At 55.3% G+C, this 27,167-nt stretch overlaps 1 protein-coding gene and 1 long non-coding RNA gene across 3 annotated transcripts in view; one reads left to right on the forward strand and one right to left on the reverse strand.

Moving 5' to 3' along the window:
- Positions 1-19,835: 19,835 nt before the first annotated feature.
- LOC139669648 (uncharacterized) lies at positions 19,836-20,835 on the reverse strand. The gene is made up of 2 exons (XR_011697298.1): positions 20,689-20,835; positions 19,836-20,541 (listed from the first exon to the last, which is right to left on the reverse strand). It is a non-coding gene; the product is annotated as an uncharacterized lncRNA (long non-coding RNA).
- Positions 20,836-21,422: 587 nt separating this feature from the next.
- PLXND1 (plexin D1) overlaps positions 21,423-27,167 on the forward strand; it is a 71,266-nt gene continuing 65,521 nt past the window's right edge. For both annotated transcript variants that reach the window (XM_071550159.1, XM_071550160.1), the window contains exon 1: positions 21,423-22,858. In XM_071550159.1, the coding sequence (XP_071406260.1) occupies positions 21,509-22,858 (1,350 nt within the window). In that variant the 5' untranslated portion in view covers positions 21,423-21,508. The remainder of the gene's footprint in view (positions 22,859-27,167) is intronic.

The following is a 27,167-nucleotide window of genomic DNA, read 5'->3' on the forward strand; positions in this document are numbered from 1 at the left end:
GGAGCCTCCCTCGGTGACTGGAATCTCCGCTCCCTGAGTGAGCATGAAATAGAACATCCCTGGGCTAACCAGCTCTGCTGAGTGGCTCATACCCTAGTCAGATCCCCTCTAAATTTAGGTATGAATCACCACAGATGTGTGCTCTGTACCAGCTTTGTGCCATCCCTGGCCCAAGGGGGCAAAGTAAGAACAGTGCCTGAGGAGAAGAGAAAGGCCAGAGCAGGATTGGAAGCTGCCGTGTGTTTTCAGCCCTCCTCCCCAGTGCAGCTGAACCTGTGGCCCTGCCTGTTCACAGCTGATACCCCTTGCCTTGCAATCAAGGTCTGAAGGCTTTCAAAAGTTCTTCACAACACACAACAGCACTCTTAGATTAGAGTTACCTATCAGATCTGTGCCGTGCCAGCCTTGAGGACACCGCTGGCTCCAGTTCATTGTTTGATGAACATCTTTATGTCCAGCCCTTGCTGTTGCCTGTAGGAAGAGGCAGCCCCAAGAGCCTGTCTGTCCAGCACAGAGCAGCAGGTGAGTGAGACACCACATTGCTCCATCGTGTCAGTCAGCTCAGCTCTCCCATTCCACCCTGTTTGGGCACTGCTGCCACACCTGCACATTTTCCACGTGCCTTCCCAGCTCCCGAACGTGAGCATGAGCTCTGGCCAAGCCGGCTCCCATTCTCCTCGGCCCTGCTGGGCGTGCCACGGCCCGGGCCTGCCCCAGGGGAGCGGACTGAGGGGGCGGGAGCTGTGACCGGAAAGCGTGGCTCATCCCCGGCCCGGGCACATCCCGAGAGCTGAGCGGGATATTTTACAAATTATCATCCTGCTTACCTGGGCAAGTGATCCCGAGAAGAGAACAGGGATCACATGAGAAGCAGATCACGTTTCCTCGCAGAAAACATCTTCAAGGAAGCAACACCCCCGGACCTTCCTGAGCGTTGTCTCACGCCCCTCAGGCAGTTCCTGTCCCTGTCCCACACTGCTAGGGAACCTGGGCTGTGTTCCTCCAAAAATGTTTCTTTGAAAGATCTTTCATTGATTTCAGATCAGCTCTGCCCCTCCAACGGGCACATCGGCATTTCCCTCCCTCTTTGGAATCACTGTCAGGCAGACGATCAGCTGCCATTCCATCTGTCCAGTCCATCCCTTTGAAAGGCTGGGAGCGGCCGGACGGCCCAGCCACAGAGCCGGCCCAGGAGGCGCCTGTGCCGGTAGCTCCGGGCCTGGGGGTGGGCATGGACACACCCTGCCCTTCTGAACCGCGGGAAGGACTCCCGTGTTCTCTGCGGGAGCCGGGAATGCCGGGCGGGAGGGAGGGAGCGGGGCCACCTGTCCGGCACCGGGACGGAGCGGGAACGGGACTCGGAGCGGCCCCCACGGCTCCGTTCTCGCCGCGGGCTCGGCGGAGCGGCCCCGGGTCTCACGGCCCTGCTCTTGACCCCCCTCACGGCCCTGCTCTTGACCCCCCTCACGGCCCTGCTCTGACCCCTCACGGCCCTGCTCTGACCCCTCACACCCCTCCATGGCCCCGCTCTGACCCCTCACACCCCTCATGGCCCCCCCTCTGACCCCTCACAACCCCGCTCTGACCCCTCACACCCCTCACGGCCCCCCCTCTGACCCCTCACACCCCTCATGGTCCCCGCTCTGACCCCTCACACCCCTCACGGCCCCCGCTCTGACCCCTCACACCCCTCACGGCCCCGCTCTGACCCCTCACACCCCTCACGGCCCCGCTCTGACCCCTCACACCCCTCATGGCCCCCCCTCTGACCCCTCACACCCCTCACACCCCTCACACCCCTCACGGCCCCGCTCTGACCCCTCACACCCCTCACACCCCTCACACCCCTCACGGCCCCGCTCTGACCCCTCACGGCCCCGCTCTGACCCCTCACGGCCCCGCTCTGACCCCTCACGGCCCCGCTCTGACCCCTCATGGCCCCGCTCTGACCCCTCATGGCCCTCACACCCCCCGCTCTGACCCCTCACACCCCTCACGGCCCCGCTCTGACCCCTCATGGCCCCGCTCTGACCCCTCACACCCCTCACACCCCCCGCTCTGACCCCTCACACCCCTCACACCCCCCGCTCTGACCCCTCACACCCCTCACACCCCCCGCTCTGACCCCTCACACCCCTCACGGCCCCGCTCTGACCCCTCACACCCCTCACGGCCCCGCTCTGACCCCTCACGGCCCCCGCTCTGACCCCTCACACCCCTCACGGCCCCCGCTCTGAGCCCTCACACCCCTCACGGCCCCGCTCTGACCCCTCACACCCCTCACGGCCCCCGCTCTGACCCGTCACACCCCTCACGGCCCCGCTCTGACCCCGCACACCCCTCACGGCCCCGCTCTGACCCCTCACACCCCCCGCTCTGACCCCTCACACCCCTCACGGCCCCGCTCTGACCCCGCACACCCCTCACGGCCCCGCTCTGACCCCTCACACCCCCCGCTCTGACCCCTCACACCCCTCACGGTCTCGCTCTGACCCCTCACACCCCTCACGGCCCCGCTCTGACCCCTCACACCCCCCGCTCTGACCCCTCACGGTCCCGCTCTGACCCCTCACACCCCTCACGGCCCCGCTCTGACCCCTCACACCCCTCACACCCCCCGCTCTGACCCCTCACACCCCTCACACCCCCCGCTCTGACCCCTCACACCCCTCATGGTCCCCGCTCTGACCCCTCACACCCCTCACGGCCCCGCTCTGACCCCTCACACCCCTCACGGCCCCGCTCTGAGGGGCCCCCTCGGCTCTGGCGCCCCCTGGCGGCGGCGCCTGGCACTGCGCGCGTGCCGCCCGCGGTCTTTGGCGCCCCCCAGCGGTCACGGGCGGGCAGGGCGGGCGGAGCTGCGGGAGAGACCGGGCGGAGACCCCCGGCACGGTGACCCCCTGCACAACTCCGGGACCCCCGGGCTCTCTGTCTGCAGGGCTGCACCGGACGGCGGCGGGGAGCTGCGCAGAGCCCGTGGGGACGGGCACCGGGAGCGGCTGCGGACGCTGGCACAGCCCAGCCCAGCCCGCCTGTCTGCGGGCGCTGCCCGCTGCGTTCCCGGCGCTCCCTGCTCGAGCGGTGCCGCTGCCGCCCGGAGAAGCGCCGGGCACCGGAATGGCACGTGAAGACTGGGACGTTCTTGGTCACACAGACACCCCACAAAGGCCGCCCCGAGCTCCGCAGAATCACAGACTCAGGAACATCCCGGCCACGGAAATGTCCCAGCCGCTCCATCCCGGAGCCGCGGGCAGCAGCTGCAGCGGCACATCGAGGTGATTGCGCTGGTCACGTTGTGCAGAACCGCTCTTCTTCCCCATGGGTCAGCATCACTACAGCGGTAAGTCAGAGTTAGTACTGCTTGAATCCACTCCTGTGTCCGATATTGGCCCAGGGGAGGAAGAGCCTCTCCCCACGCAGGCTCAGCAGTCCTTCTCCCGAGCCCACATGCAGCACTCAGGCTTGAGCTCAGCTCCAGCGTCTGTGTGGAGAGGGATTGTGCAGCCACAGACCGCAACTCTGCAATGCCTCATTGCCCCTGCTCTGGAGGGAGACATTCCAAGGATAATTGTTCATGGCATACATTTGATGGCTCTCAAACCAGCTGTCACATGAGGCTGAATGCTCTGCTTCTGTTCATAAGCATGACTGGGTCTGTGATTAGAGAAAATTTGTTATGTGTCTGATCTGGAGTTTTCCTCTCCTCAGAGTGGGGCTGGAGTCTTACAAAGATTTGATGGCAAGCTCCTCTCTCCTTCAGCCACTGTGGCTCTGTAGGGCACCCAGGCCTGATCTCCTGCTGCTGCATCTCCTGTTCCCGTTCCTGGTGCAGTGTGTTTTCTGGAAGTCCTGGCTCTACAGGCTTGGTGTCTCCCAGGCATCCTGTCCTCCTGTTTGCTGGCTTGTCCCAGCAGCAAAGGGGAACCATACTGACTAAGGCTCCCCGAGAACCAGCCTCAACCCTGCTCTGGTGGGGTGGTGTCCCCAGCTGTAGAGTTCATGCACAAAGGAGCCTTTTCTCAGATGTAGGGTAGCCTCCCAAGAGAAAAAGAAGGAGGAAAATCATATGAGATTTGGAGGTTCTCTGAGGACAGGACAGAGTGTAGGAACAATGGTCACATTGATATATTTCCCATTTCCAGAAGTGGGCCAAGGAAGGAGGGACCCCTGCAGTGGCAGCGCGGCAGAGGGGCAGGGGCTGGAGGTGGCAGCTGGGCCAGTTCAGCGGGGAGACAGCCCACGGGCACAGCACAGCACAGCGCAGCAGAGCTGGCAAGGACAAAAAGCGAGGGAGCCGGGCTGTCCCATCTGACTCCGGGCAACTCGGGTCCTTCTGTGGGGAAAGCTCAGCTCCACAGCGGGTTACCCGGACAGCAGGAGCGTGAGCCCGAGCCTGGGACTCGGCAGCTCCGGGGCTGGTGTGTCAGACGGGGCGGGCTGCACAGAGGCAGAGCCGCTCCTGTGGCGGGCACTCGCAGGGCCGGGAGCCGGCACCAGCACCTGCACTGGCACCGGCACTGGCACCAGCGCCGGCGGGGCTGATACACGGAGCGGGCTCGGCTTTTCTCTCCGCCGGCTGATGAGCACCGAGAGCAGCAGCGAAGCCAAGCCTTGCCCGGTCTCCGCGCCTGATACAAGAGCACGGGCAGGGCACGGTTTGTAGGTCAGGATAATCGCCCTTGCTGGACTTATCTAAACATGTCTTACACACGGACGTATCAATGAGCAGGAGCGATAATGGCAGCTGAATAGACAGATTGCTCCTGTCTGGGTTACAAAGGGCTTTTATTTAATTATGCTCAATTTGCGTCCCGTGCCGCTGGATTCCTGCGCTCCCGGTGCAGGGCTCGGCCCGGCTGCTGCCCCGGGTGGTCGCAGCACAGTCGTGCAGATGTCGAGCCCGGCAGGTGCCGAAGGGCCCCCCGCAGTTCCTGGGAGGCTGTAGGTGCGTGAAACCCCTCCTGGCTGGCTTGGCTTGCGTCCCAGCTGATTTTATTGGGGCTGTGGCACCTGGCAGAGCTGGCACATGCTCTGCTGCCTTCTATTTTTAAAGTTTCCCTTGGAGCATGGATATGGGGTTGCTGCTGTCCCTGCAGATCTTGTCAGGGTGATGGTGAGGCTCAGCTGGTGGCAGACTGCTGCCTCCCTGTGAGATGAAGGCACTGAGAAGGGTCACAAGCCCAGGGACAGCCAGGGCCAGCAGAGGCTGCGATGGTCCTCCTGGCTGCACCACTCAGACCAGAGGCTGCACGCTGGAGTTTCCCCTTACTGAGGCATCACCCCACACTGAGAGCAGGGACAGGGGGGACAAGGTCGGTCCCCTGTGTATCCAGGGAGCCAGCACCCTGCTGAGCTCCAGTGATGCATTGGCCACCAAGCAGCTCAGGGACTAGTGTGGGAGTAGGGGCACAGTGCTGGTGCCACAAGTGCCTCCCTGCAGTGACACCAGGCAGGGCCATATCCAGGCTCCAGGCACAGCCTCAGGACCAGGAAAGTCCTGATGGCCAGCGGGGGGGCACTGGGACTCGCTGCCCACCCCGCTGGCAGCAGCATTCGAGGTCCCACTGGACAAGCCCCTGTTTGATACTGGAGGTGGGGGACCAGGTGCTGGCCCAGCACCCCGTGGGTGTGGGCTTTGGGTAGGGAGCAGGGGCAGGGCAGAGTGACAACTGGCTGGTTTATCTTACCACACGTCCCGTTTCCGCTGCCTGTGGCCATCTCTGCAGTACGAGACCAGAGCAGGGTTTTTAAAGGTGCTGGGTTTGCTTCTCTGTCAGCCCACTCCAGCCCTGACTCACTTCCTTTCCCACTGCCATCCGTTTGAAGTGCTGCAGGACATCCTTCCGTGCACTCCCATCCCGGGAGCTGGTGGAGCAGGGACTGCTGTGCCTTCCGCCAGATCCTTCAGCACAAGCAGAGCCTCAGTAACTTATCAGGTCACTGACACAGCCTGAGGTTCAGGATACTCAGTGCCCCCTGTTCTCCTCACAGCCTCCTGAGGAGGAGAAAGCCAACACTAATCAGCAATTGGATTTCTTTTCTTTATTGTTTCAGATCATGGGCTCTCACCCAGGTTTGATTTTTTTTTTTTCTCGAGCATCTGGAACCCCCCAAGGATTTTGGGCAGTGCAGATTAGTTGTCACAACACAAAGATTGTGACAACAATCCATCCAAGCTCTTTCAGAGGAGGATCTGGGGAGAGCTGAAGTTTTTCACCAAGGAACTTTCTAACACATGCTTGAAGCTCCTGCTAAGAATGCATTAATTAATATTTGGGGAATCCTGCCAAGCAGCCTGACAGGGCAGTCCTCCTCCAGCCAGGCACAGGGAGGTGAAGTGACATCCATGAGGTCACTGCTGACACTGCCTACAGTCTCTTTGAGAGGTGGGAGAGATGTTGAAGCCCCTGCCAGACCCCAGGGCATCTCCTCAGTCCTGTGAGGGGCAGTGCACATTTTTTGTCACAGGCAGAAAAAAAAATATCACAAACCTTGGTTGTTTTTCCACCTTGATTTACTGTCAGCTTTGACAAGCTTTGTCTCTCAGCTCCCAGCATACTGCCAGCCATGACTAATGCTGTTGATTTGATAATATATCTAATCTGACTTTCTTGAAAATGCCCAGTATCTCAGAGCTTCTGTTCTCCTTCTTGAACCATCTTCTTTCCTCGCCTTCTTTCTCTTTCTCAGCTGGGGCCAATCTGTCTGGGAAACAGTCCAATTTGCTTCCATCTGATGGGAGCAGATTCCAGCTCTCTTCCCTTCATCTGCTCCAGAGTTGAAATCAGCCTAGGTCATTATTTTGAAATCCTTCATTTTCCTCCTTTGAATTTTTGCTGCTGCTTTTCTTCTTCATCAGAGGCACCCATGAAAACACCTCTAAATATCTCTTTCTGTAGGGTTTTCTCAGAGCAGTCACCACACACTAGGCATGACATGGACATTTGAGATCCAGACAAGGCCTTCCCCATATTTGAGACCTTCGTGTGCTCTGAGGAGCACCAGTATCCCGTGCTGGATACAACTTAAACTAGGCAGGCTTCAGTCTTCCCAAAGGCATTCCCTGAGTATCAGGGGCACCCTTGAACAGGGCACACTGTGCTTTCTTTCCCATGGCTCCTGCAGCTGCCAGTTGCTGTATGGGACAGCCAGGTCCCTGTTACACCGCAGTGTGTGGGTAAAGGATGCATCTGCTTTTCTCCTGGTGGGATCCCTGGATGGGCCCTGGCCCTGGTGCTTTGCTCACCCTGCTAGGGCTGTTTGTTGGTGAGGCCTCTCACCAGCCCCTGCCACCAGCCCCTGCCTCCAGCTCCTGCCACCAGCCTTTGTCACCAACCCCTGTCACTGGCTGGGGGGGCTGCCCGAGCTGCTCCCCTGTGCTCAGCATGGGGAGGGACTCTGCTGGCATCCTCCCTCCTGCCACGGTGCCAACTAGGGCTGCAGTTGCACCCCTGAAAGGGGCATGGAGCTGCTTCTAACTTGATCATGGTGACAAGAGAATTACAGTTGAATTGTCCAGTTTATAGAACCCCCAAGTTAATTAACTGTGATTGATAAGCCACTGCCAGAGTGAACCATACTGCAGGCTTGTCTATGTAATCTCTGTTTGTATGTTTAAAGACTGATAGGAGAGCCAAAAATAATTCCAGACAAAAAGATAAGTCTGAAGATGCATGGTGATGTCTTGAAAATTTAATTTAGAAGAGAAAATATTCCTTTTAAAATTACATTATTAACTGCTGTCAAGTGAGAGCCATTTGGCCTTCACGTGCTGTGAATGAATTCAGCCAAGTTGTGTCAGACTGCTCTGAAAAGCAGAGTGTGCCACAGCCCAGGCCCTTCTCTGTGCTCTGGGTGCATAAAATCTGCATGATTGCTCTGCAATGGGGCTTGTCAGCAGGGACTGCAGCTGGGTTATGAATCACTTTATTTTGTCATGTGAGCTGGTTTCACACCAACATCTCTGGAGGGAAAATGTGAAAAATTGGGGGAGGGAGGGAAGGGTGTGTCAGATGCAACCCCATCCCCCAGCCCTGTTCTTGATGGAAATGATTCTCCCTCTCCACTAGCTCCTGACTAGTCCTAATTTAATAGCATGGAGCGAAGTGGCCAACATAAAATATATGTGTTTTGTTTTCACGTCTGAGTCTCACATGGCCACAAGTCATAGTCCGAAATGATTGGGGGTGTTATCAGTCACACAATCTGACATTTTGCCAAAAGGTCTCTTTTGTCTCTTCTCTGAAGTGTGAAATCAAGGGATGCTGTTTCTTGTGTTCTGCAAAGAGAAATGTGAGTTGCAGAGCCTTAAGGAGCCATTAGATGAGGGAAACCAAAGAAGAAAAGAAAAATCAAGATCTCTTGCTTCTGATAATCACACAAATACTGGATCTCTAGGGACACTCGATGTAAAACTTAGGAACACTTAGGAAGCACCTGAAAAACTGCCATGGAAATTTCCCAGCCTGGCCATTGTATTGTCTTATTGTCTCCTGCATCCTTTACTGGGATAATCAAAGATTCAGATTGTAATTTGGTTCCCCCCCCCCCATATTTTTGTATTTATTTATTCAGTAGCCATTAAGGACAACAAAAATGAAATTACCCACCCCTGACTGAGTTCCCTCGATGTTTAGTTAAAGTACACAGTTATGCAAAACAGGCAAACTCCCACTGCACATTTTCCTAAGTAGCAAAAGCATAAACCAAACAAAAGCCCCTCTATGGAGACAAATTACTCACCCATCAAAGAATTACTTACTGTGGGCAAGTAGACTTTTACAAGGTTGATTTCTAAGTGTGTAGATGAATGTTACAGCTGGTAAGAATTTATTAGTCAATGAAACTGCAGAAAAGGAAAAGATAAGGAGACAGAGATTTGTTTTTCCTGACTGGGAAGGGTCTGATACTGTGCTGCTGAAAAGTGATGCCCTGGTCTCTACCTTTCTCAAACCAGGAAGGTGTTTGGTTGTTACAGTTTTAAGCTCACAATACAACCTCCTGAGATGCCTGCTCCCTACGAGAGGGGAAGTGAGTGTAGACATACAATCCAGATGCTTTTCCCAGCACTTCCCCTCAGGAGGCTGCTGCTCCTCTCTGGGCACACCCAGAGCCAGGACCCCGTGCCCACCGTGCAGCCTGGCTGGTTTGTGGCTTCATGGGCACCTGCCCACGCTGGGGCCAAGCAGCACACTACTGAAACCTGTCCCCTCCTGGAGTGCAGCAGCCAGCCCAGCCCTCAGCTTGGCCCAACAGAGCTAATGTGGCCTTGCAAGCAGCAGCTCCCCACAGCAGCCTGCTGCTGCCCTGGTAAACAGCATATGGGAGTGAGGATGAGCTGGGGAGGTTGCCATAAAGGCTTTTGCTGCTTCCAAATTCTGGCTCTCAGCATGCACAGACCTGCTGTTTGAGCAAGCAGAGCCCACCTGCTGGCCGTGTGGACAGGGAGGCTGGAACCAGTGTGTGTGTGTGATGGCTCTGAGCCCACAGTGCCCTGGCTGAGGGGGATCAGGGTTTGCAACAGCACAGCACAGCACAGCTCAGCACAGCACTGCTCAGCACTGCACAGCACAGCACAGCACAGCACTGCACAGCATAGCTCAGCACAGCTCAGCACAGCACTGCACAGCATAGCTCAGCACAGCTCAGCACAGCACAACACAGCACAGCACAGCACAGCACAGCTCAGCACAACACAGCACAGCACAGCTCAGCACAGCACTGCACAGCATAGCTCAGCACAGCTCAGCACAGCACAACACAGCACAGCTCAGCACAACACTGCACAGCACAGCACAGCACAGCACTGCACTGCACAGCACAGCACAGCACAGCACTGCACTGCACAGCACAGCACAGCACAGCACAGCACAGCACTGCACTGCACAGCACAGCACAGCACAGCACAGCACAGCACAGCACTGCACTGCACAGCACAGCACAGCACAACACAGCACAGCACAGCACAGCACAACACAGCACAACACAGCACAGCACAGCACAACACAGCACAGCACAGCTCAGCACAGCACAGCACAGCACAGCACTGCACTGCACAACACAGCACAGCTCAGCACAACACTGCACAGCACAGCACTGCACAGCACAGCACAGCACTGCACAGCACTGCACAACACAGCACAGCACAGCACAGCACAGCACTGCACAACACAGCACAGCTCAGCACAGCACAGCACTGCACTGCACAGCACTGCACTGCACAACACAGCACAGCTCAGCACAGCACAGCACAGCTCAGCACAGCACAGCACAGCACAGCACAGCTCAGCACAGCTCAGCACAGCTCAGCACAGCTCAGCACAGCACAGCTCAGCACAGCACAGCACAGCTCAGCACAGCACAGCAGAGCACAGCTCAGCACAACACAGCACAACACAGCACTGCACAGCACAGCACTGCACAGCTCAGCACAGCACAGCACAGCACAGCTCAGCACAGCACAGCACAGCACAGCTCAGCACAACACAGCACAACACAGCACTGCACAGCACAGCACAGCACAGCACAGCACTGCACAGCACAGCACAGCACTGCTCAGCACAGCACTGCACAGCTCAGCACAGCACAGCACAGCTCAGCACAGCACAGCACAGCACAGCACAGCTCAGCACAGCACAGCACAGCACAGCACTGCACAGCACAGCACAGCTCAGCTCAGCACAGCACAGCACAGCTCAGCACAGCACAGCTCAGCACAGCACAGCACAGCACAGCACAGCTCAGCACAGCACAGCACAGCACAGCACTGCACAGCACTGCACAGCTCAGCTCAGCACAGCACAGCACAGCACAGCTCAGCACAGCACAGCACAGCACAGCACTGCACAGCACTGCACAGCTCAGCTCAGCACAGCACAGCACAGCACAGCACAGCACAGCTCAGCACTGCACTGCACAGCACAGCACAGCACAGCACAGCACTGCACAGCTCAGCTCAGCACAGCACAGCACTGCACAGCTCAGCACAGCACAGCACAGCTCAGCACAGCACAGCACAGCACTGCACAGCACTGCACAGCACAGCTCAGCACAGCACAGCACAGCACAGCACAGCACAGCACAGCACAGCTCAGCACAGCACAGCACTGCACAGCACAGCACAGCACAGCACAGCTCAGCACAGCACTGCACAGCTCAGCACAGCACAGCACTGCACAACACAGCACAGCACAGCACTGCACAGCTCAGCACTGCACAGCACAGCACAGCACAGCACAGCACTGCACAGCTCAGCACAGCACTGCTCAGCACTGCACAGCACTGCACAGCACTGCACAACACAGCACAGCACAGCACTGCACAGCACTGCACAGTACAGCACCCCAGGTGTGCCTGGCTGGGGACCCAGTGCTGGAGCCTCCGGTGGGGCTGCTGGGCAGTGCTCACCTGCCAGTGTTCAACGCCTTTGCCATGTGCCACACAGATGCACTGCTGCCCAAAGCTGTGCTGGGACCAACTTCCCTTGGTCACTTGGTATTTTCTAAATCCATTCATTCTTCAGTTTCTTCTGCTGCTGCTTCCCTCCCCTCTCGCTCTGAAGGCTGTGTCTGTGGAGAATGTTGACATGAAAGGAAGGAAGACTTGGTCCCTTAGGGAGGAAGTAGACTTGGGCTTACTTTTTTCTTTTTCTGACCAATTCTGGAGCAAAATACTCCAGCCAAGAGTTGGTCTGCATAGGTCTGAGCATGAAACAGATGCAAAGTTTCATGTAGCAAATAAAGTGGCACAGGGAAATGGATATATTTTTACATGCTGTTGTTTCCCATCTTTTGCATGGGATCAGAGCTATTAGATCTGAAGCTGATTGTGAGACCCAGCACAATAAAAAAGTAGTGGCTACCAGTTTCTTCATGGTCGTCCAGAAGCTGGAGTGTAATGATCCTTTGAAATACAGGCCACAAACAGGCTCTTCCCACTTTTTAAACAAATCCTCCCAACATACACCCCTTTCTAGCTTAGAAAATAATGAAAGGAAAACAGGTTTGCTAATAGTTCAAAATCTGGAGCAAAGAGCTACATTTACATTCCAAACCTTGCATGAATGTCCAGCTGTAAGAGTTTCCAAGCAGGGTGAAAGCCAGCGAGTCAAAGAAGTTGGACAATTACTCTTATTTGTCTCCCTTGTTTGCATTGAAATAATTCAGGCAAGCCCAACTGTGTCACTTGAATTCTCCAAGGTATAATTTAGGTATGAGATGTTTACAATCAACTCTCATTTGCATCAACTGTGAGAAAAACACAGGATTTATTGGCTATTTCAACTGGTGGGTTAATTACTATTTTAACCACTATTTATTCAACCTCCTGCATCTGAACAGCCCCCAGGACAGATCCTGCCACTCCTGCTGCAGTCCTTGCTCTGCAGGTGTCCTGCAAGTGGGAGAGGAGCAAGACCAGGGCCTGTCAGTGTGGTCCAAGTTTTGTGAAGCAGAATTGGTGTTTGACCCATATAGGTGTCTAACTGAGAGCCCCAGAATGGTCAGACCTGCCAGGAACCACATGCACATCTTTTTTCAGTCCCAAGAACAAGCTTGAACAAAAGTAATGTTTCCCATGAGCCATGCTCTGTGTCCCTGCCAGCGATGGTTACAGAACTGCTCAGAAAGGAGTTTGATAAAATCACTGGGGCCGTTTGTGAGCTGGGAAGCCTCTCAGTGTGTGCCAGGACCTCGGGGGCTGGCCCCACACTCCTCTGTGAGTGCTGCACAGAGAAGGAAAAACACTGCTAAGCAAGGCTACAATGAACAGGGTAACTGATAGAAATTTTGATTGAAACCAGAAGTAAGTTTTGCTGTTGTTTTTTTTTAACCCAGGCTTAAATAGGCATCACTTAGAAGAAGAACATTGATCGAAAGATAAACCCAGCGCATGGGAGGACCCTGAAGGTGAAAAGTACCATTAAGTAGGTTAAAGGAGCCTGCCCTTGTATGACAAGCTGTTCTGTGTGTGAGAGGACAGAGGGCACCAAGAGGCAGGTAAGAAGATTAGGAGGTTGGATTCCAGGTTACAGAAACCTCAGCAACTCTTGTCCCCTTGGGCACCTCTGTGTGGGTTGAAGGCAAGAGCCTAATAAGTGCTGGCTGTGATGACTTTGGTGCTGCTCACACCTCTCCTCTGGGAACTGACCCAAGCCTGTCAGCTAGTTCCTATGTGCCAGTGGCTCTCTGTGTGGGAATGAATTTGGGGCATTTAGCTGTCTGGCCTGAAAGGGAGGAGAAAGGCCCCATATTTCATGCCATGTCCTAAAGACATGCAGTGAAATGTGTGTTTTCCCACTGTGACCCCGGCAGACCCTGGGTCACCTCACCCAGGTAGAGGGAACAGCCAAGGCACTGGCTGGGGAGGAATGGAACAGCCCTGGGCTGAGACTGAGGCTGCCCCAGCAGACGGGGGGGGAACCGACCCCAGTCCTGCTGATCCAAGCTGGGGCTTGGCTGCTGATTGCAGGAGGTGGAAATCCCACGTTTGGCTCTGGGAAAACAAAAAGCTGGCAGAGCCCAAATCTGACCTGACAGTGTTGTGTGCACAGGGTTTGCCTTCTTGCTGCCCTGGGTGAACAAACGCTGCCAATTCACAGTTCCGTGGAGAGGCAGAGGAGCTCAGCCCCAGGCTGGCACCTGCAGGGCAGGGCCTGCAGCTCCTCAGCCTGTCGTCCTGTTAGACCTTATCACTGCTCTCCAGACAAACACCACGAAGTGAAGGGTTACTGCAGTTCCCCAGCTTTTGCAGGGCTAACAGGACATTTAATTCCCTGGAGCTGTTGCTCTGCACCCTGTGAGCAGCTACATCACTTGCATGGAGCACGGTGAGATTGCAGTGATGTGTGGGAGTCCTTCTATCCCTTGTGGGGCAGAAGAGGCTGAGAAAAGGGATACCAGGGACACACATGACCCCTGAAATACACAGCACACCTGTGTACAATGTGAGAGCTTGATGTGAAATAGCACAAAGATGGAACAGCTGAGCTGACATTCAAGCAATAAAAGTACTCCAGTCTCTAACTGTATGGTATTTATATTTTAAAACAGTGTTGAAAGGTCATTTTAACTATTTATGTTGTTTAATTACCTTTTCCACTTTCCTCAGCCATATCAGCTGAGGTTGCTTCATCTCTCCTTTACTACACTTCTGCTCAGCTTCAGGGTCACATTCACTGGTGGGTGAAGCACTTTGGATGGGTTATCCAGATTGCTCAAAGTGAAAACTAGTTTCACTTGTATAAAGAGTCATGTGACTGTTTTCACCAGGACACTGCTAACATCACATATGTTATACTCTTGAATTTGTGATGAATTCAAACACAATACATATCTGTGCACAGAAACATGGGGATTATACATGGACAGTATCTTTGCAAGCTGAACTAGAACTGCCTGAGAACTCTCCTTCTGTGCACAAAATTCAAATTGCTGAAACTAGTACAGCACAGGCCTTGCTGACATTTTAAATGTGTATGTGCACACGTCTTTTTTATACATGTGTGTGTTTGTGTATGACTTTCAAGTTTTCACTTATCTCTAAGATTAATGAATGTGTTGACTGCACATGAGAAATGTGGAAGCCTTTAAGACTGTTGGGGTCACGAGGGAAATGTCAAGACTCAGATTGCTGTCTACAATACCTCCAAAAATATATACCAGCTGACACCCACGAGTGACATTATAATGAGAGACAGCTATTAGAGGCAATGTAAACCACGTGCTGCTGTGCCACTCGTCAGAACTGTGGCTCGGGATTGCAGCCAGCAGTCCATTGCAACACACAGGTAGGAAAGCACTTCAGGTTTCCTGGTAAAAGCAGTGGGCACACACATTTATAACTGGTGTCTGCTAGTATGTTACTGGGAGAGGCTGACCCTGCACCTCTGCTCAAGTGCCAGAACGTGGCGCAAGCGCTGCAGGACCTGATGAGCCTGTGTGGAGGGCAGCGAGGCCAAGAATGGTCCTCCCAGTAATGGCTGAGAACTGCCTGCCCTTGGCACAGGTACGGTGTGGGCAGGGCTGGGGTGCAGAAGGGCTTGTGGCTGGATGTAGGTGAGTGCCTGGATGGACCTCTGGGCTGAAGTTCAAGCAGGGACAGCACAAATGAGAAAGTTAGGGTGCTGGAGGGCAGGATTGGTGGGGCTGGGCTGGATAAACCTCAGGAGAGTCGATGGTGGTAGTGCCCAGGTGCTGGGTGCAGTAGTTACTGCTCGTGTATGTTTTGGACATGATGCTGTCAAGGGCTATCCAAGCAAGGCTTGTGGCTGGGGCTGCTGGTGTTATGAGACTCAGGCTAAGGCCAGTTGACACTTGGGCTGCCAGAGGAGGAGTCCACAGCACAGCCTGGACAGAGAAGCTACAGGACAGTGTGCAGGGCTGCACTGAGCAAGTGCTGGATGCCAGGCCAAGGTCACAACAAGGACAACTGACCAGAAGCTGGGGATGACCTTGGCAGAAAGCCATGAACTTGCATGAGCTCTGGATCCAGCAGTGTCTGTGGAGCTGGTTCAGGGCAAGTGGCAGCCGTGGGTGTTCAGCTGGGATTAGGGCAGAGCCTGCCAGAGGGATTAGGGGATGTAAGAGGGAATGAGAAGGTGCCATCTGAGGTTTACAGTTTCACTGACCCTGGGTCCTCCAAGTTAAGGGCACACCTGGAGCAAATCTGGGGTCTGCTCTGTTCAGCTGGGTGGAGATCAGAGGTGCTCAGAGCTGGACAAACCAAATGATTCCAAGCTCAGTGCAACATGGTATATCCTTTAAAGCAAGATGAAGCATTAACCAAAATTATTAGGATTGTATTAAGACATACAAAACAAGCAATAAATTTACAATTAACCACATTTAACCCTTTCACTTCAAAGCACAAAATGAGCATCAAGACTGAAGCCTCAGTAAGCTCAGTGAACACAGGAGAGAGTAACATGGAAGCCACTGAGGTAAGTCAAATTGGTTGCAATTAACAAGGGTAGTGTGGGCTATAATAACATATTTACAACCTGGTGATTATGCTGTGGGAAGGAAGGGATGGGGATTAAAGCCCTGCTTAGTTTAGGCTGCATTTTAGTGCAGCCTGTTCTTCAGTAGTACACAGTTAAAAATGTCGTCTGTCGAATCCCACTGACATATTTTGGCAATAGATATATCCTCTAATTGAAAGCAATTGTTGTGTTGTAAGCTTTCCCCTTCTCCCATTTGTTTTGGTTAATGAGCAGTGGTGGCCTGTCTACTTAAGCACGTATTGAGCAACTGCTTGCAGGGAAGTCAGCATATTGCAGAGCGTGCAGCACGATCCTGCCTGACTTCATAAGGGAAAGGCTCCTCCAGGCTTCAGTGGAGGATGCTGGAACAAAGCTGGTAGGATCAGCCTGGCTGTTGTTGTTGCAGGGCTTTGCTGTGTGGGTCAGCTGGGGCCTTCATGTGTGAACTCCAGGGTAAGAGCTGGGCTCCCTTCCAAGGCAGCCCAGCTTTGTTTTGAGCAATCAGCATGGGCCCCACTGGGAATCCCACGAGGAGATGCTCTGCTTCATGTTGCCTTCGCTTCCTTTGCTGCGAGCCAAGTTCTGCATCCTACACAGCTGGCAGGCAGTCAGGACATGCAGGGCTGGCGTGGGCAGGACATGGCTGGCCCCACTGTGGCAGTGCAGCCTCGGGAGGCTGAACCAGCCCTGCTTGGTCATCCCAGGTTAAAAGGTGCAGAGGCCACTGCTGCCCACAGAAACCCCCTGAGGCTGGTGCTGGCTGGACCCAGCCAAGGCAGGGCCTTATTCTGCCATCACACCTGTGCCTGCCTGCGACACCCACACTGAAAAGGGACAGATATGGATGAGGGACTGTAGGGGCAACCAGGGTGGCAGGGGCTGTGCTTCACCTGGCCACCAACCACCACAGGCTGAGCTTCCCATGCATCAGAACTGGGGCTGCATTCAAGCTCACCAGCCAGGTCTTCAGCCGCTACCAGTGTGAAGCTGGGACAATGGAGTGCTGTGCTCTTTCTAAGCCTCGAAGGAAAATAAAAGCAACAGGTCACCAAGGAGATCTGGGGGAAACTGGGGAGCCTGCTGCTTTTGTACTCAGTGAAGGCCTGGGTGGTGAAAGAGCTCCTCTCCACCCACAGGGCCCAGGTCAAACCCAGCACAGGCTACCAAAGACACGTCTCTTTAATGCCTTGTGATAAACCTCCTGGTCCAGAAAGTCCTGCCATTATTGTGTGTGTGAACTTTCACCAGCACTGTATCTGTCATTAACTTAGAAGGAAACCTTTTTGTGCTCACAACCTCTGTGTGCACAGCTCCTCTCTGGAGGCAAATCCCTCATGGTGAACACGTCAGCTGGCTGCATGCTGCAGACAAGGTTATGACTGCATTATGCACTCTGAGCAGAGTAAGGCTGTGTATTACACTGGGAAAGGCTCTCCTTTGAAATCAGAGGCTTTAGGGAAAAAAAGGGTGATTTTACTTGGAGAGTGCCTCAGGTCCCCATAAATTGCTCTTGTCCTTGCTCAGACAGGGTGGAGGCTGCTGGTGGGGTGGTGGGGGAGTGTGGTGTGTGCCCTGGTTCCTGCTACAGTGTTTGCAGCCGAGCTGGGGACCACACTGGAGCATCTGTTTGCATTACAGGACACTGGGGAAGCGACCTTGCCTTGGTCTTTCTGCTAAGCACCTAGCAGACTCCCAGGGTGTTAAATCATAAGTAATAACAATAACAACACTCTGGCCTTCTCCTCCATGAGCAGTGCCTGCAATACAGGTTAATAACAACAAAATAGGGACTCATCCAAAAATACAATGAAATTTGCTAATCAATCTATTTCCACGCTCTCTGTTACTCTGAGTGCCCTGAAGTGCCTGAGTGAGCACTTTCTGATGTGTCCAACCTGATGACACCAGGCACTAACAACTGGCTGGATAAGGGCAGGGTAGCAGGCAGGGCTGGAGAGAATTTGATGAGTGTGGTGATCAGGGAACAGCTCTTGTTCAGGCAATGAATTCTCTCTGTTCAAGTGCTTCTCAGCTCCTCATCATCTCCCCTTGTGTTTCCCTGGTGAATGGCTCTTCTCTGTTCAGGAATGATGTCCCAGGGACAGTTCTGTTCTGGTCATCTCTGGGCTGGGACAGTGGAAACCAAGGGGGACCACTGTGCTCTCTCCCACCTGTTACCTTTCTTCTCTCAGAGAACCACTCATGGCCTCTGTCAGGACGGGAGAAGGCAGGGGCCAGACTCCTACTCGGATGCAGTACAGCTGTTCAATGGCCATTTTCCATCAGTGTGGGTTTCTGAGAGGGAAGGTGAGTGGACAAAGAGATTAAAAACACATTGTCTCTAAGTTTGTGAAGACACCTTGTGGTCTCCTGCCAACCTGCAATCATACAGAAATGCCTCAAATTGCACACTGAGAGGCAGGGAGTGAGGAAGATGGGGGAAAAAAGGGGACTGGCCCCCTGGGTCAGAGCACAGGCTCCTTCTGACCCGCTGCACAGTCAGGGCTCTCCCACAGCAGCTCCAGGGTGGTTGTTCCTTGCCCCATGGCCCCTCTGAGGTGCAGGTCCAAGGCCCTGTGGGCAGAGGAGGGGTGGCTGCTCCATGCACCAGTGTGTGCCACCCAGTCAGGCCTTTCCCACCCACTCAGTGTGACACACGAAGACAAGAAGTGCATTGCTCTGCTCTTCTCCCGGGTCCGTGGGGGTCCCTGTCACCAGGCACAGAGGCAGTGGTGGTCCCACATGCCCCACTGGTGAGCAGCACCCATCCTCTTCCTCCCCACCAAGAGATGCTGGTGCTGGCCTAGAGCTGTCCAGGCAAGGCTGGCCATCTCAGCTGCAAGGGTGGGCTTTCTTTCCAAATCCATGGGGTGCTCCACAGCTACCTCGCAGATAAACTGTGCTAAATAAATAGATGTTTATACTTCTTGTATTAAAGCAATGAAATCCTGGTTTTTTGACAGTGTTGAGTCAACATAACCTGAGTAATTGCATGAGTAACTCATGTTTCCCCTAAAGGGAAACTGTTCTTGTGTAAATATATTTATTAATAATTAAAGTGGTTCTGAGTTCCTGTGTTTACAGCCCCTTTCTCCCCTCTGTCTGAGTGTCTGGTATCCTCCAACCTGCACAGGAGTCAAAAGGAGAGGGGATTTTGGCAGAGGGTGATGCTGTGTGACAATAGGTTTGTGGTTTAATTTTGACCTTTTTTCTTCCTGAACAAAAAATAATGGTGAGATCTGTGCATAAAACCCTCTACTACTCCATTAGGAGCATTACCCTGAAATACTCACTGGAGCTTCTAACAGCCCAGATAATAAGGGTGGGAAATCATTTCTGGAAAATATCCCCCTCAAAGCATCTTACCAGAGCATTGTTTTCTAACAATAACAATAAAATCTTCGTTAAATAATCCTTCAGTACCACAAATATTTTGCCTTTAATTGTATCAGTGTAGATAGATGCTCAGTATAGGTAATGGAAGTCAGAGCTCTGGGGGATTTTTTCTGACAGAGCCAGCACTGGATCTTTGGGTAAGCCACATTTTTCAGTGTTCTTTGGCCTATTTTTTTTTAATTCACAGTAATCTGGAACCTAATTTGATATGCCTTAAAAGGCTGATTTCACATGGAAGATGCTCTGCTATCAGGGTAAGCAGCCATAAGAAATCCTAAAATAGGCAGATTAAGGGTTTGGGATCATAGGGGTTTATTTCTATGCAATTAAAGACATGATCACATTTAGAAATTGCTAACTTGTAGTTTCAGGAAAAAAAGCTACTAACAACCGGGAGTCCCACATTCAAAAACAGCTAATAACTCTATTAATTAAGGATATGATTAGCAGAGACAATGAGTTAGATAGCATGAAAGCAAAGCATTTAATTCAATGCAGATTTTCAGCGGACATGGCATGGCCAAGGCAGTTGTGTATTAATTAGTGCTCTGAAGAGGGTGAGGAGAACAGGGTGGGGAGAGGGGAAATTGGCAGGTGTAGAAATGAGATTAGACAACGACAGAGGATTTTTCTGCCCAGAACAGAAGTTGTGCAGAATCCCCATCAGCCTCACTAACATGTTTTGTGTAACTAAAGATCCATGCCACGAGCACAGGCAGGGCAGTACGGCACAGCGTGGGGAGGAGGAGGACAGCTTTCCCGGGCTCGCCTGCACAGCATTTCCAGGCAGTCGTGACCGAACACCAGCCTCCATTTCCCACCTCTGCTTTACATGCTGCTGGCTATTTGTGGATAGCGAGGTGCCCCCACGCTCCACTCTGGCCATTACGCTGATGGAACTGCGGCAGCTGCACAGAGACCGAGCCTACGGGCTTCCCCCCGACTCCCCTCCAGTGCCTGGGTGCTCTGCTCCTGGTGGAAACTCAGCCTGCAGGCAACGATGCTGTGCCCACATCCCACAACCACTCCTCTTGGCTGTCGGCTCTGGCAGTGCTTTGGCTTGGAGAGTCCACATCATGCTGAGCGCGCTGTGTGACCTGTGTCGCGATACTGTGGCAGAAGGCCAGCACTGGGTTGGGCAGTCGCTCAGGGCTCTGTCATGCAGCCTGCAGGGACATGAGCTACGTGGGCAAACCAAGCGCCCTGTGCAGGATGCGTGGCCCCGTCATCCACCCGCACAGAACCTGGCTCTCCGTACGGCCTCACCCAGGACTCGGGCGCGCCCTCTCACGACGAGGGGTCAGTTCACACACCTGCAGATGGGGAAGAGACCGGCAAGTTTTAAGCGACATCTCCAGCCGCGCAGACGGAACGATCCCATGGGATGGGATGGCTCAGGGGCTGTCCCGCACAGCATGGCAGCGGCTGCAGTTTGGGAAATCATCGCTTCTTTCTGTGGGTCCTTTTTGACTCCACAGTTAAAGCGGCGCCCGTTGGAGGGCAGAGGAGACGCGCAGGTCACACTGAGCTCCGCTTTTGACAAGTCGTGCGGGCAGAGCCGCTACGGGGATGGGGTCGAGCCTCGCCCTGCGCGCGGTGCGCGGGGGCTGGGAGGGCTGCGGGTGGCTGCCAGAGGGTGCGAGGGGGTGCCGAGGGGCTGCGGGGGCTGCCGAAGGCTGTGTATTGCGGCTTGCAGTGCTGTTCCGCAGCTAGGAAAAGTACTTCTTCCCCCGCCCCTTCTGCCCTGGCCCGTCCTGCTCGAAAACGCAGAGGCGGCAGCGGAGAGGAGTGGGACAGCCCGGAGGAGCCCCTCCGCGGCGGGGGTCGCGCTGTCCCGATCCTCCCGATGCCGCCCGGCCGGCGGCGGGGGAACACCAGTAACTTCCCCGCACACACACGACGGGCCCACACCGGCCCCGGTGGGTACCGCGGGAGGGCGGGCGCGGGGGCGGGCGCGGGGCGGGGGCAGGAGGGGGCGCGGCCGCAGCCCCGCCGTCCCCACCGCCCCCCGCCGCGGCCGCCACTTCCCGCGGGCGTCGCTCGGCGGCGGGCGCTGCCTCTGCAGGAAGCGGCCCCGCGCCCGCCCCTCCGCGCCCGGCTCCGGGCTCATGCACTGTGCGGCGCGGCGGCGGGATGGCTCCGGCTCCGGCTCCGGCCCCGGCCCCGGCCCCGGCCCCGGCGGGCGCTGAGCCGCGGCCCCCCGCGCTGCTGCCGCTGCTGCTGCTGCCGCTGCTGCTGCCCGACCGTGCCGCCGGCCTGGAGGTGCAGCGCAAGTTCCTCTCACCTACCCCCACCAACAACTTCGCGCTGGACGGCCCCGGCTCCCGCGTGTACCTGGCGGCCGTCAACCGGCTGTTCCAGCTGTCGGGGGGCGAGCTGGCGCTGGAGGCGGAGGCGGCCGTGGGGCCGGTGCTGGACAGCCCGCTGTGCCACGCGCCGCAGCTGCCGCAGGCCTCCTGCGAGCACCCGAGGGTGCTCACCAACAACTACAACAAGATCCTGCAGCCCGACCCCGAGCAGGGCGTCCTCGTCGTCTGCGGCTCCATCTATCAGGGCCTCTGCCAGCTGCGCAGCATGGCCAACATCTCGGCGGTGGCCGTGCGCTTCCCGCCGGGCGGCAGCGACTCTGTCACCGTCTTCCCCAGTATGCTGAACGTGGCGGCCAATCACCCCAACGCCTCCACCGTGGGGCTGGTGCTGCGCCGCGGCGGCGGCGGCGGGGCGCGGCTGCTGGTGGCCGCCACCTACACCGGCTTCGGCAGCCCCTTCTTCCCCCGCAACCGCAGCCTGGAGGACCACCGCTTCGAGAACACGCCCGAGATCGCCATCCGCGCCCTCAACGCCCGCGGCGACCTGGCCAAGCTCTTCACTTTCGACATCAACCCTTCCGACGACAACATCCTCAAGATCAAGCAGGGCGATAAGGCGCGGCACAAGCTCAGCTTCGTCCGCGCCTTCCTGCAGCGCGGGGCCGCGCCGCGCGCCCGCCGCCCCTACGCTTACCTGGCGCTCAACAGCGAGGCGAACGCGGGCGACAAGGAGAGCCCGGCGCACAGCCTGCTGGCCCGCATCTGCCTGGGCGAGCCGGCCGAGGCCACCCTCAACGGCAGCGGCGAGACCAAGAAGCTGACCGAGTCCTACATCCAGCTGGGGCTGCGCTGCGGCGGCGCCGCCGACGCCTTCACCCGCCTGGTCTCGGTGTTCCCGGCGCGGGCAGCCTGGCTCAGCCCCACCGCCCGGCCCGGCCCGGCCCCGGCCCCGCCGCCCCCCGAGGAGCTGCTGTTCGGCGTGTTCGAGCGGGCCGGGGCCGGCGGCGCGGGGCGCCCGCAGTCCGCGCTCTGCGTCTTCCGCTTCGCCGAGATCGAGGAGACGATCCGCGCCGCCCGCAACTCCTGCTTCGTCAGCCCGGCCGCGGGCATGGTCACCGTGCTGGACAGCGTGGTGCAGGGCACCGGCCCGGCCTGCGAGAAGAGGAACATACAGGTACGGCGGGCGGGGGTACCTGCCGGGGCGGGGGGCCGGTGGCGCCGGGGGGCTGTCCCCGTTCCGTCCCGTCCCGCCGCTGCTGGCGCGTCCCGGGGCCGGAGCCGTTGCGGACGGCTGAGCCCCACGCGCCGCTCTCCCCGCTGCCCTGCCCGGCTCGGCTCTCCCGCCCCGCGCTCCGAACACCCCCCTGGCCTGCCCCGGGGTAGCGACCCCACGGCCCGTCCCCTGCCCCGCTCCCCGGGGGTGCCCTGCGCGGCGGGGCTCGGTGGCATCGCCGGCCTCCCGTCCCGTCCCGTGCCGCGGCGGGCAGCGCTGCCGGGCACAGGGCACCGACTGCCTTGGCTCCGTGCGTCCGGGGTACAACTTTGTTACTGTCACAATTTGTTACCGAGTGGCCGTACATGTTAGCGCCAGACAGAGATGTCTGTTTCCCTTTTCACTGAAAACATGGAATGCTTGGAAAAAATGATAGAAAAAAGGTCTGCTTGAATGCTGCATTTTTTCCTTCTTCTGGGAAGAACGCACAACTCAGCTCCATTAAAGATCGTGAAAACATCTGTTTGATTTCAAAGGCGACGAAGAGCATTTGGGCTGGGTCTTCCCTGTGCAATGCCAGTGGCAAAGAGAGAAAGGTTTCCCATGGTAACCGGAGTGTTTAGTATGGCATCTCCACACTGTGGTAAAATATGTAGTCTTAATGCAGTGGTTCACAGACCTACTCTAGCAAAGTTGAACGGTTTTTCTCCGGTGGCAAAGTACAAGCTGCCTGACGGCCGGGAAATGTGGTAGTTTGAGCTAATTCCACAAAGACATTGTGCATTAAACACTGGAAGCTCAGTCCTGATACCTTGGCATGGTCACAGCTCTCAGAGCAGTCACTGGAGTCAGGAGTCCTATTTACAGGATGCAAAAGCACCCGTAGTTCTTGTTGGCTGTGGGTAATGCTCAGCATCTCTGTGGATCAGCCCCTCGGCCCTTGGCAGGATTACACCGCCTCTACCAGGCAGGTCAAGCAGCAGCATCAGGGCTGGGGCTGCTGGAGGCACTCAGGGAGTTAGCAGCCTGGTTGTAACTGAAAGTCAGTGGTATAGAAGCATCCATCACCCTGAGCTCCCCCAGGGCTCCATGAGTGCTGTGGAGATACTCATTTTTCTAACTATTGTTCAGTAAAGAAAATAGTCATGACTAACACCAGTCTGTTGATGTTGAAAGTATCAAGTGCTATATGCAGTAAGGTATTTAGACAGCTAATTGCTGAGTGACTTCAGGGAGACTTGACAGAGATGAGATTTCACTCCGTCTTTGGTCTTGGCCTGTCAGACTCTTCCACCGAAAAGCGTGGTTCTGGTAGCACCCTCCTCTCCGAGAGCTCCCTGAGTAGGCAGAGGAGGAGACCAGGAGCCCGTTGTCAGTGATGCCACAAAGGCTGTCTAAGAAGGACACTGTGTTCTTGAAGGAGTGTGTGAGAGTGAACACGAGGGTCGGGGATGCGATGCAGAAACACTGAACACTGCCAGTCCAGTAGGAGTCAGTGGGAACCCTCCGTGTTTGCCACTGTGACGAGATCAGGCTGTGAGAAAATTTGTTTGTGTGGAGGGATCAGTGTGACTGGTGGTGATATAGCGTGGATGGGGAGACTGGGTTCAAGTCCCTACTAACACTGCTGCTGTGTCACTGGCCTTGAACCAGTTGTCTAATCTGATGTACCTCAGTTTCCCACATACTCCTGTATTTCTTACTATTATTCAGAAACCCAACTCACGTAGTGTCAGATTGCATTTGTAAAGCTGCTTTGAGATCCTTTGATGTCAAGTACAGCAGGATATAAATGAAGCATAACATTAATATTCGTTCATGCCTAATATTTCTACACTTCCCATTTATTTGAAGCATACTCCTCTCAAACTGCTGACTGAGCCTGCTGGGAAGCCATCCTACCCGTCAGAAGGAGAGCCTTTTACTTAATCATTAGAATTGCCAACAAATTAACAAGCTGTTTTTGTTTTCAAGTCCCAGAGTGGCAGTGTCAAGAGTTGTAATATTTTGTTTCTTTGTGCTGCAAAAACCTAACCTCAATTTCCACCTTCAAGACAGTGAAGACTCTAATACATTTTGTGTCCCAGCCCTGGAAAAGCAGCAGGAAAATACTGAAGCAGCAGCTGGTCTGGCAGAGCAGGTCAGGATTGTTGGGAGCTCCACTTCTCCTCCTCTTAGTGGGTGTCCAGTTTTTTTTGCCTGTGCATCACTGATAGGTGCTCCGATGTTAGCAAGTGTGGCTTATTAGTTCTTCCTGAGGACCAGGAGGTTGGGGTTTAAGCTCCTTTTGGAAGGAAAAAGCCCCTAATTTTGGCCTGATTAATCCTGAGCGCGTGTTCAGCTGAAGTAGTCGGCTGTTACAAATCCGGAGCATGGGCTGTTAGGCGTAATGTGGTGTGAAGGGAAAATCATTGCCCCCTTGTGTGCTCTCCAGTCTAATTGAATGCTTCTCTCCTGCAGCACTTGCTGTGACTCAGCCGGGAGGTTCCAGCGCTTGCCTGCAAGTGAGGGGTGCTGGGAGTGGATGCTCCACACACCAGCAGTCCTGTCCATCCCGACACTGCTGCTCAGTGCCAGCCCATGCAGGGCCAGGCTCCTTATCCTTCAGCACCGTGCTGAGAGGTCTGAGGGAGGCTGGCACTGGACAACGGGCTTTGTCCTTGTGCACGTTGTTGTGGTGGCAGCCACTTGCTTGGCTGACACTCTGACCACGTGGGACCGGCCACACAGGGGGCTACAAGGGGCGTAAGGGGCGGGTGGAACTGGGGACACCACATCTCTGCCAGCTGGCAGGTTGGCCTGTGTTCCCCAGGTTGGGCAAGGGGAGCCACCAGCTTGGCCTGGGAATGGCCCCTTGCTTTGACAGAAGTGCTAACTTGCAATTAAGCACATGCTTGATAGCTTTGTGAGACATGGAGAAAATGTGCAGAGGAGGATGGTTGGGTCAGGAGTGGGGGCTGTTGGTTCTCCTCAATGAGCGTTGCTGAAAAGTCACATAAGGAGAAGATGGAGCAGATGAATTCACAGCGCAGCTCTGGGGAAGGAGGATGTGTGAGGGAAGGATTTAGGTTGACTGGGTTCTTGCACCAAGAGTGAGTGGGTGAGCTCTAGGATCGCTTTCCCCTCAACAGAAATAGCTTTTTATAATGAATTTTGTGTCAAATGCTGGTCTTTGTAACACATGCAGCTAAAATGGAATACTTGCATGGAATTGCTTCAGTTTGTTGCCCACTCAAAGCCCGTGTGGAATTTGGACTCAAGCCCCCGTAAGGGAAGAGGAGTATGAGCTCTCTGGAGCAGACTGCCTGTAACAGTGTTTGCAGCAACGTGCTGACAGAGCTTATCAAATTCCGAGGATACTGCGTGGGTTTACTTCATATTTGAGCTATTCTGCCCCAGCAGGATCAAGGCCCAGTGGGTTTCAAGGTCATGCTGGCTGTGTGGCTGGAGTGCAGTGCAGCTGTGGGACGCTGGAGCTGTTGTGAAAGCAAAGCAGGCAAGAGCCCAGCCCCAGCGTCTCACTGTCCCGAGAGCAGGGGCTGTGTGGGTTGTCCCAGCACTGTCCCCCTCAGAGCCACTGAAAGCAAAGGTCTGCCTGGCTGCTCTTTGGCCAGGCTGCATCACTGCCATGTCCCAGCGGAGCAAAGCCCTGGCAGTGTCCCCTCACCACTGCTGTGTCTCTCAATTGGTGTTTTGGCAGGGGACATGGCTGAGCAGCTTTGTGCTGCTCCAGCCAGCAGCTGCCTCTTTGGGCAGGGAGGTGAGGATGGCTGCTGGTGGCCCCAGCCCTGCTCTCCCAGCCACAGCTGCAGCAGTGACTGTGATTTCCAGACATCTCTGCAGACCTTCCCACTCTGGGTGTCCAAGCAGTGGCTGAAGGGGGTGTCTGAGCTGAACAGAAAATAAAATGCACCATGTGATGAGGAAGCTTACTTGAGGAAAAGCTGAACTGAAAACCCCATCCCACACTTGGGGCTGTGCCGGATGAGTGTCTTCTGTGGTTTCTGCATGAGCCCCATGCCCTTCTCAAAACTCCCAGAAAGGTAGCTTGAGAAAGCAAACTTGTATTCATTAGGGTTAGATTTGCTGGCCAGGGATCTGCATCTCTCCTGGGAAGTGTTTTGGGGTCTCCAACTCAAAAAAGGTTGAAAATCCAGTTCATTTCCTCTGCTGAAAACCATAGGCACAGTGGCATGGGATAATGATGCATTTCAGCATTAATTCTCAGGTTTCTGGCTCTTGTGGCTTTGTGTCAGATCCTGCATGGTCA

This window comes from Pithys albifrons, chromosome 3, assembly GCF_047495875.1.
Source record: "Pithys albifrons albifrons isolate INPA30051 chromosome 3, PitAlb_v1, whole genome shotgun sequence".
NCBI classification, from domain to species: domain Eukaryota; kingdom Metazoa; phylum Chordata; class Aves; order Passeriformes; family Thamnophilidae; genus Pithys; species Pithys albifrons.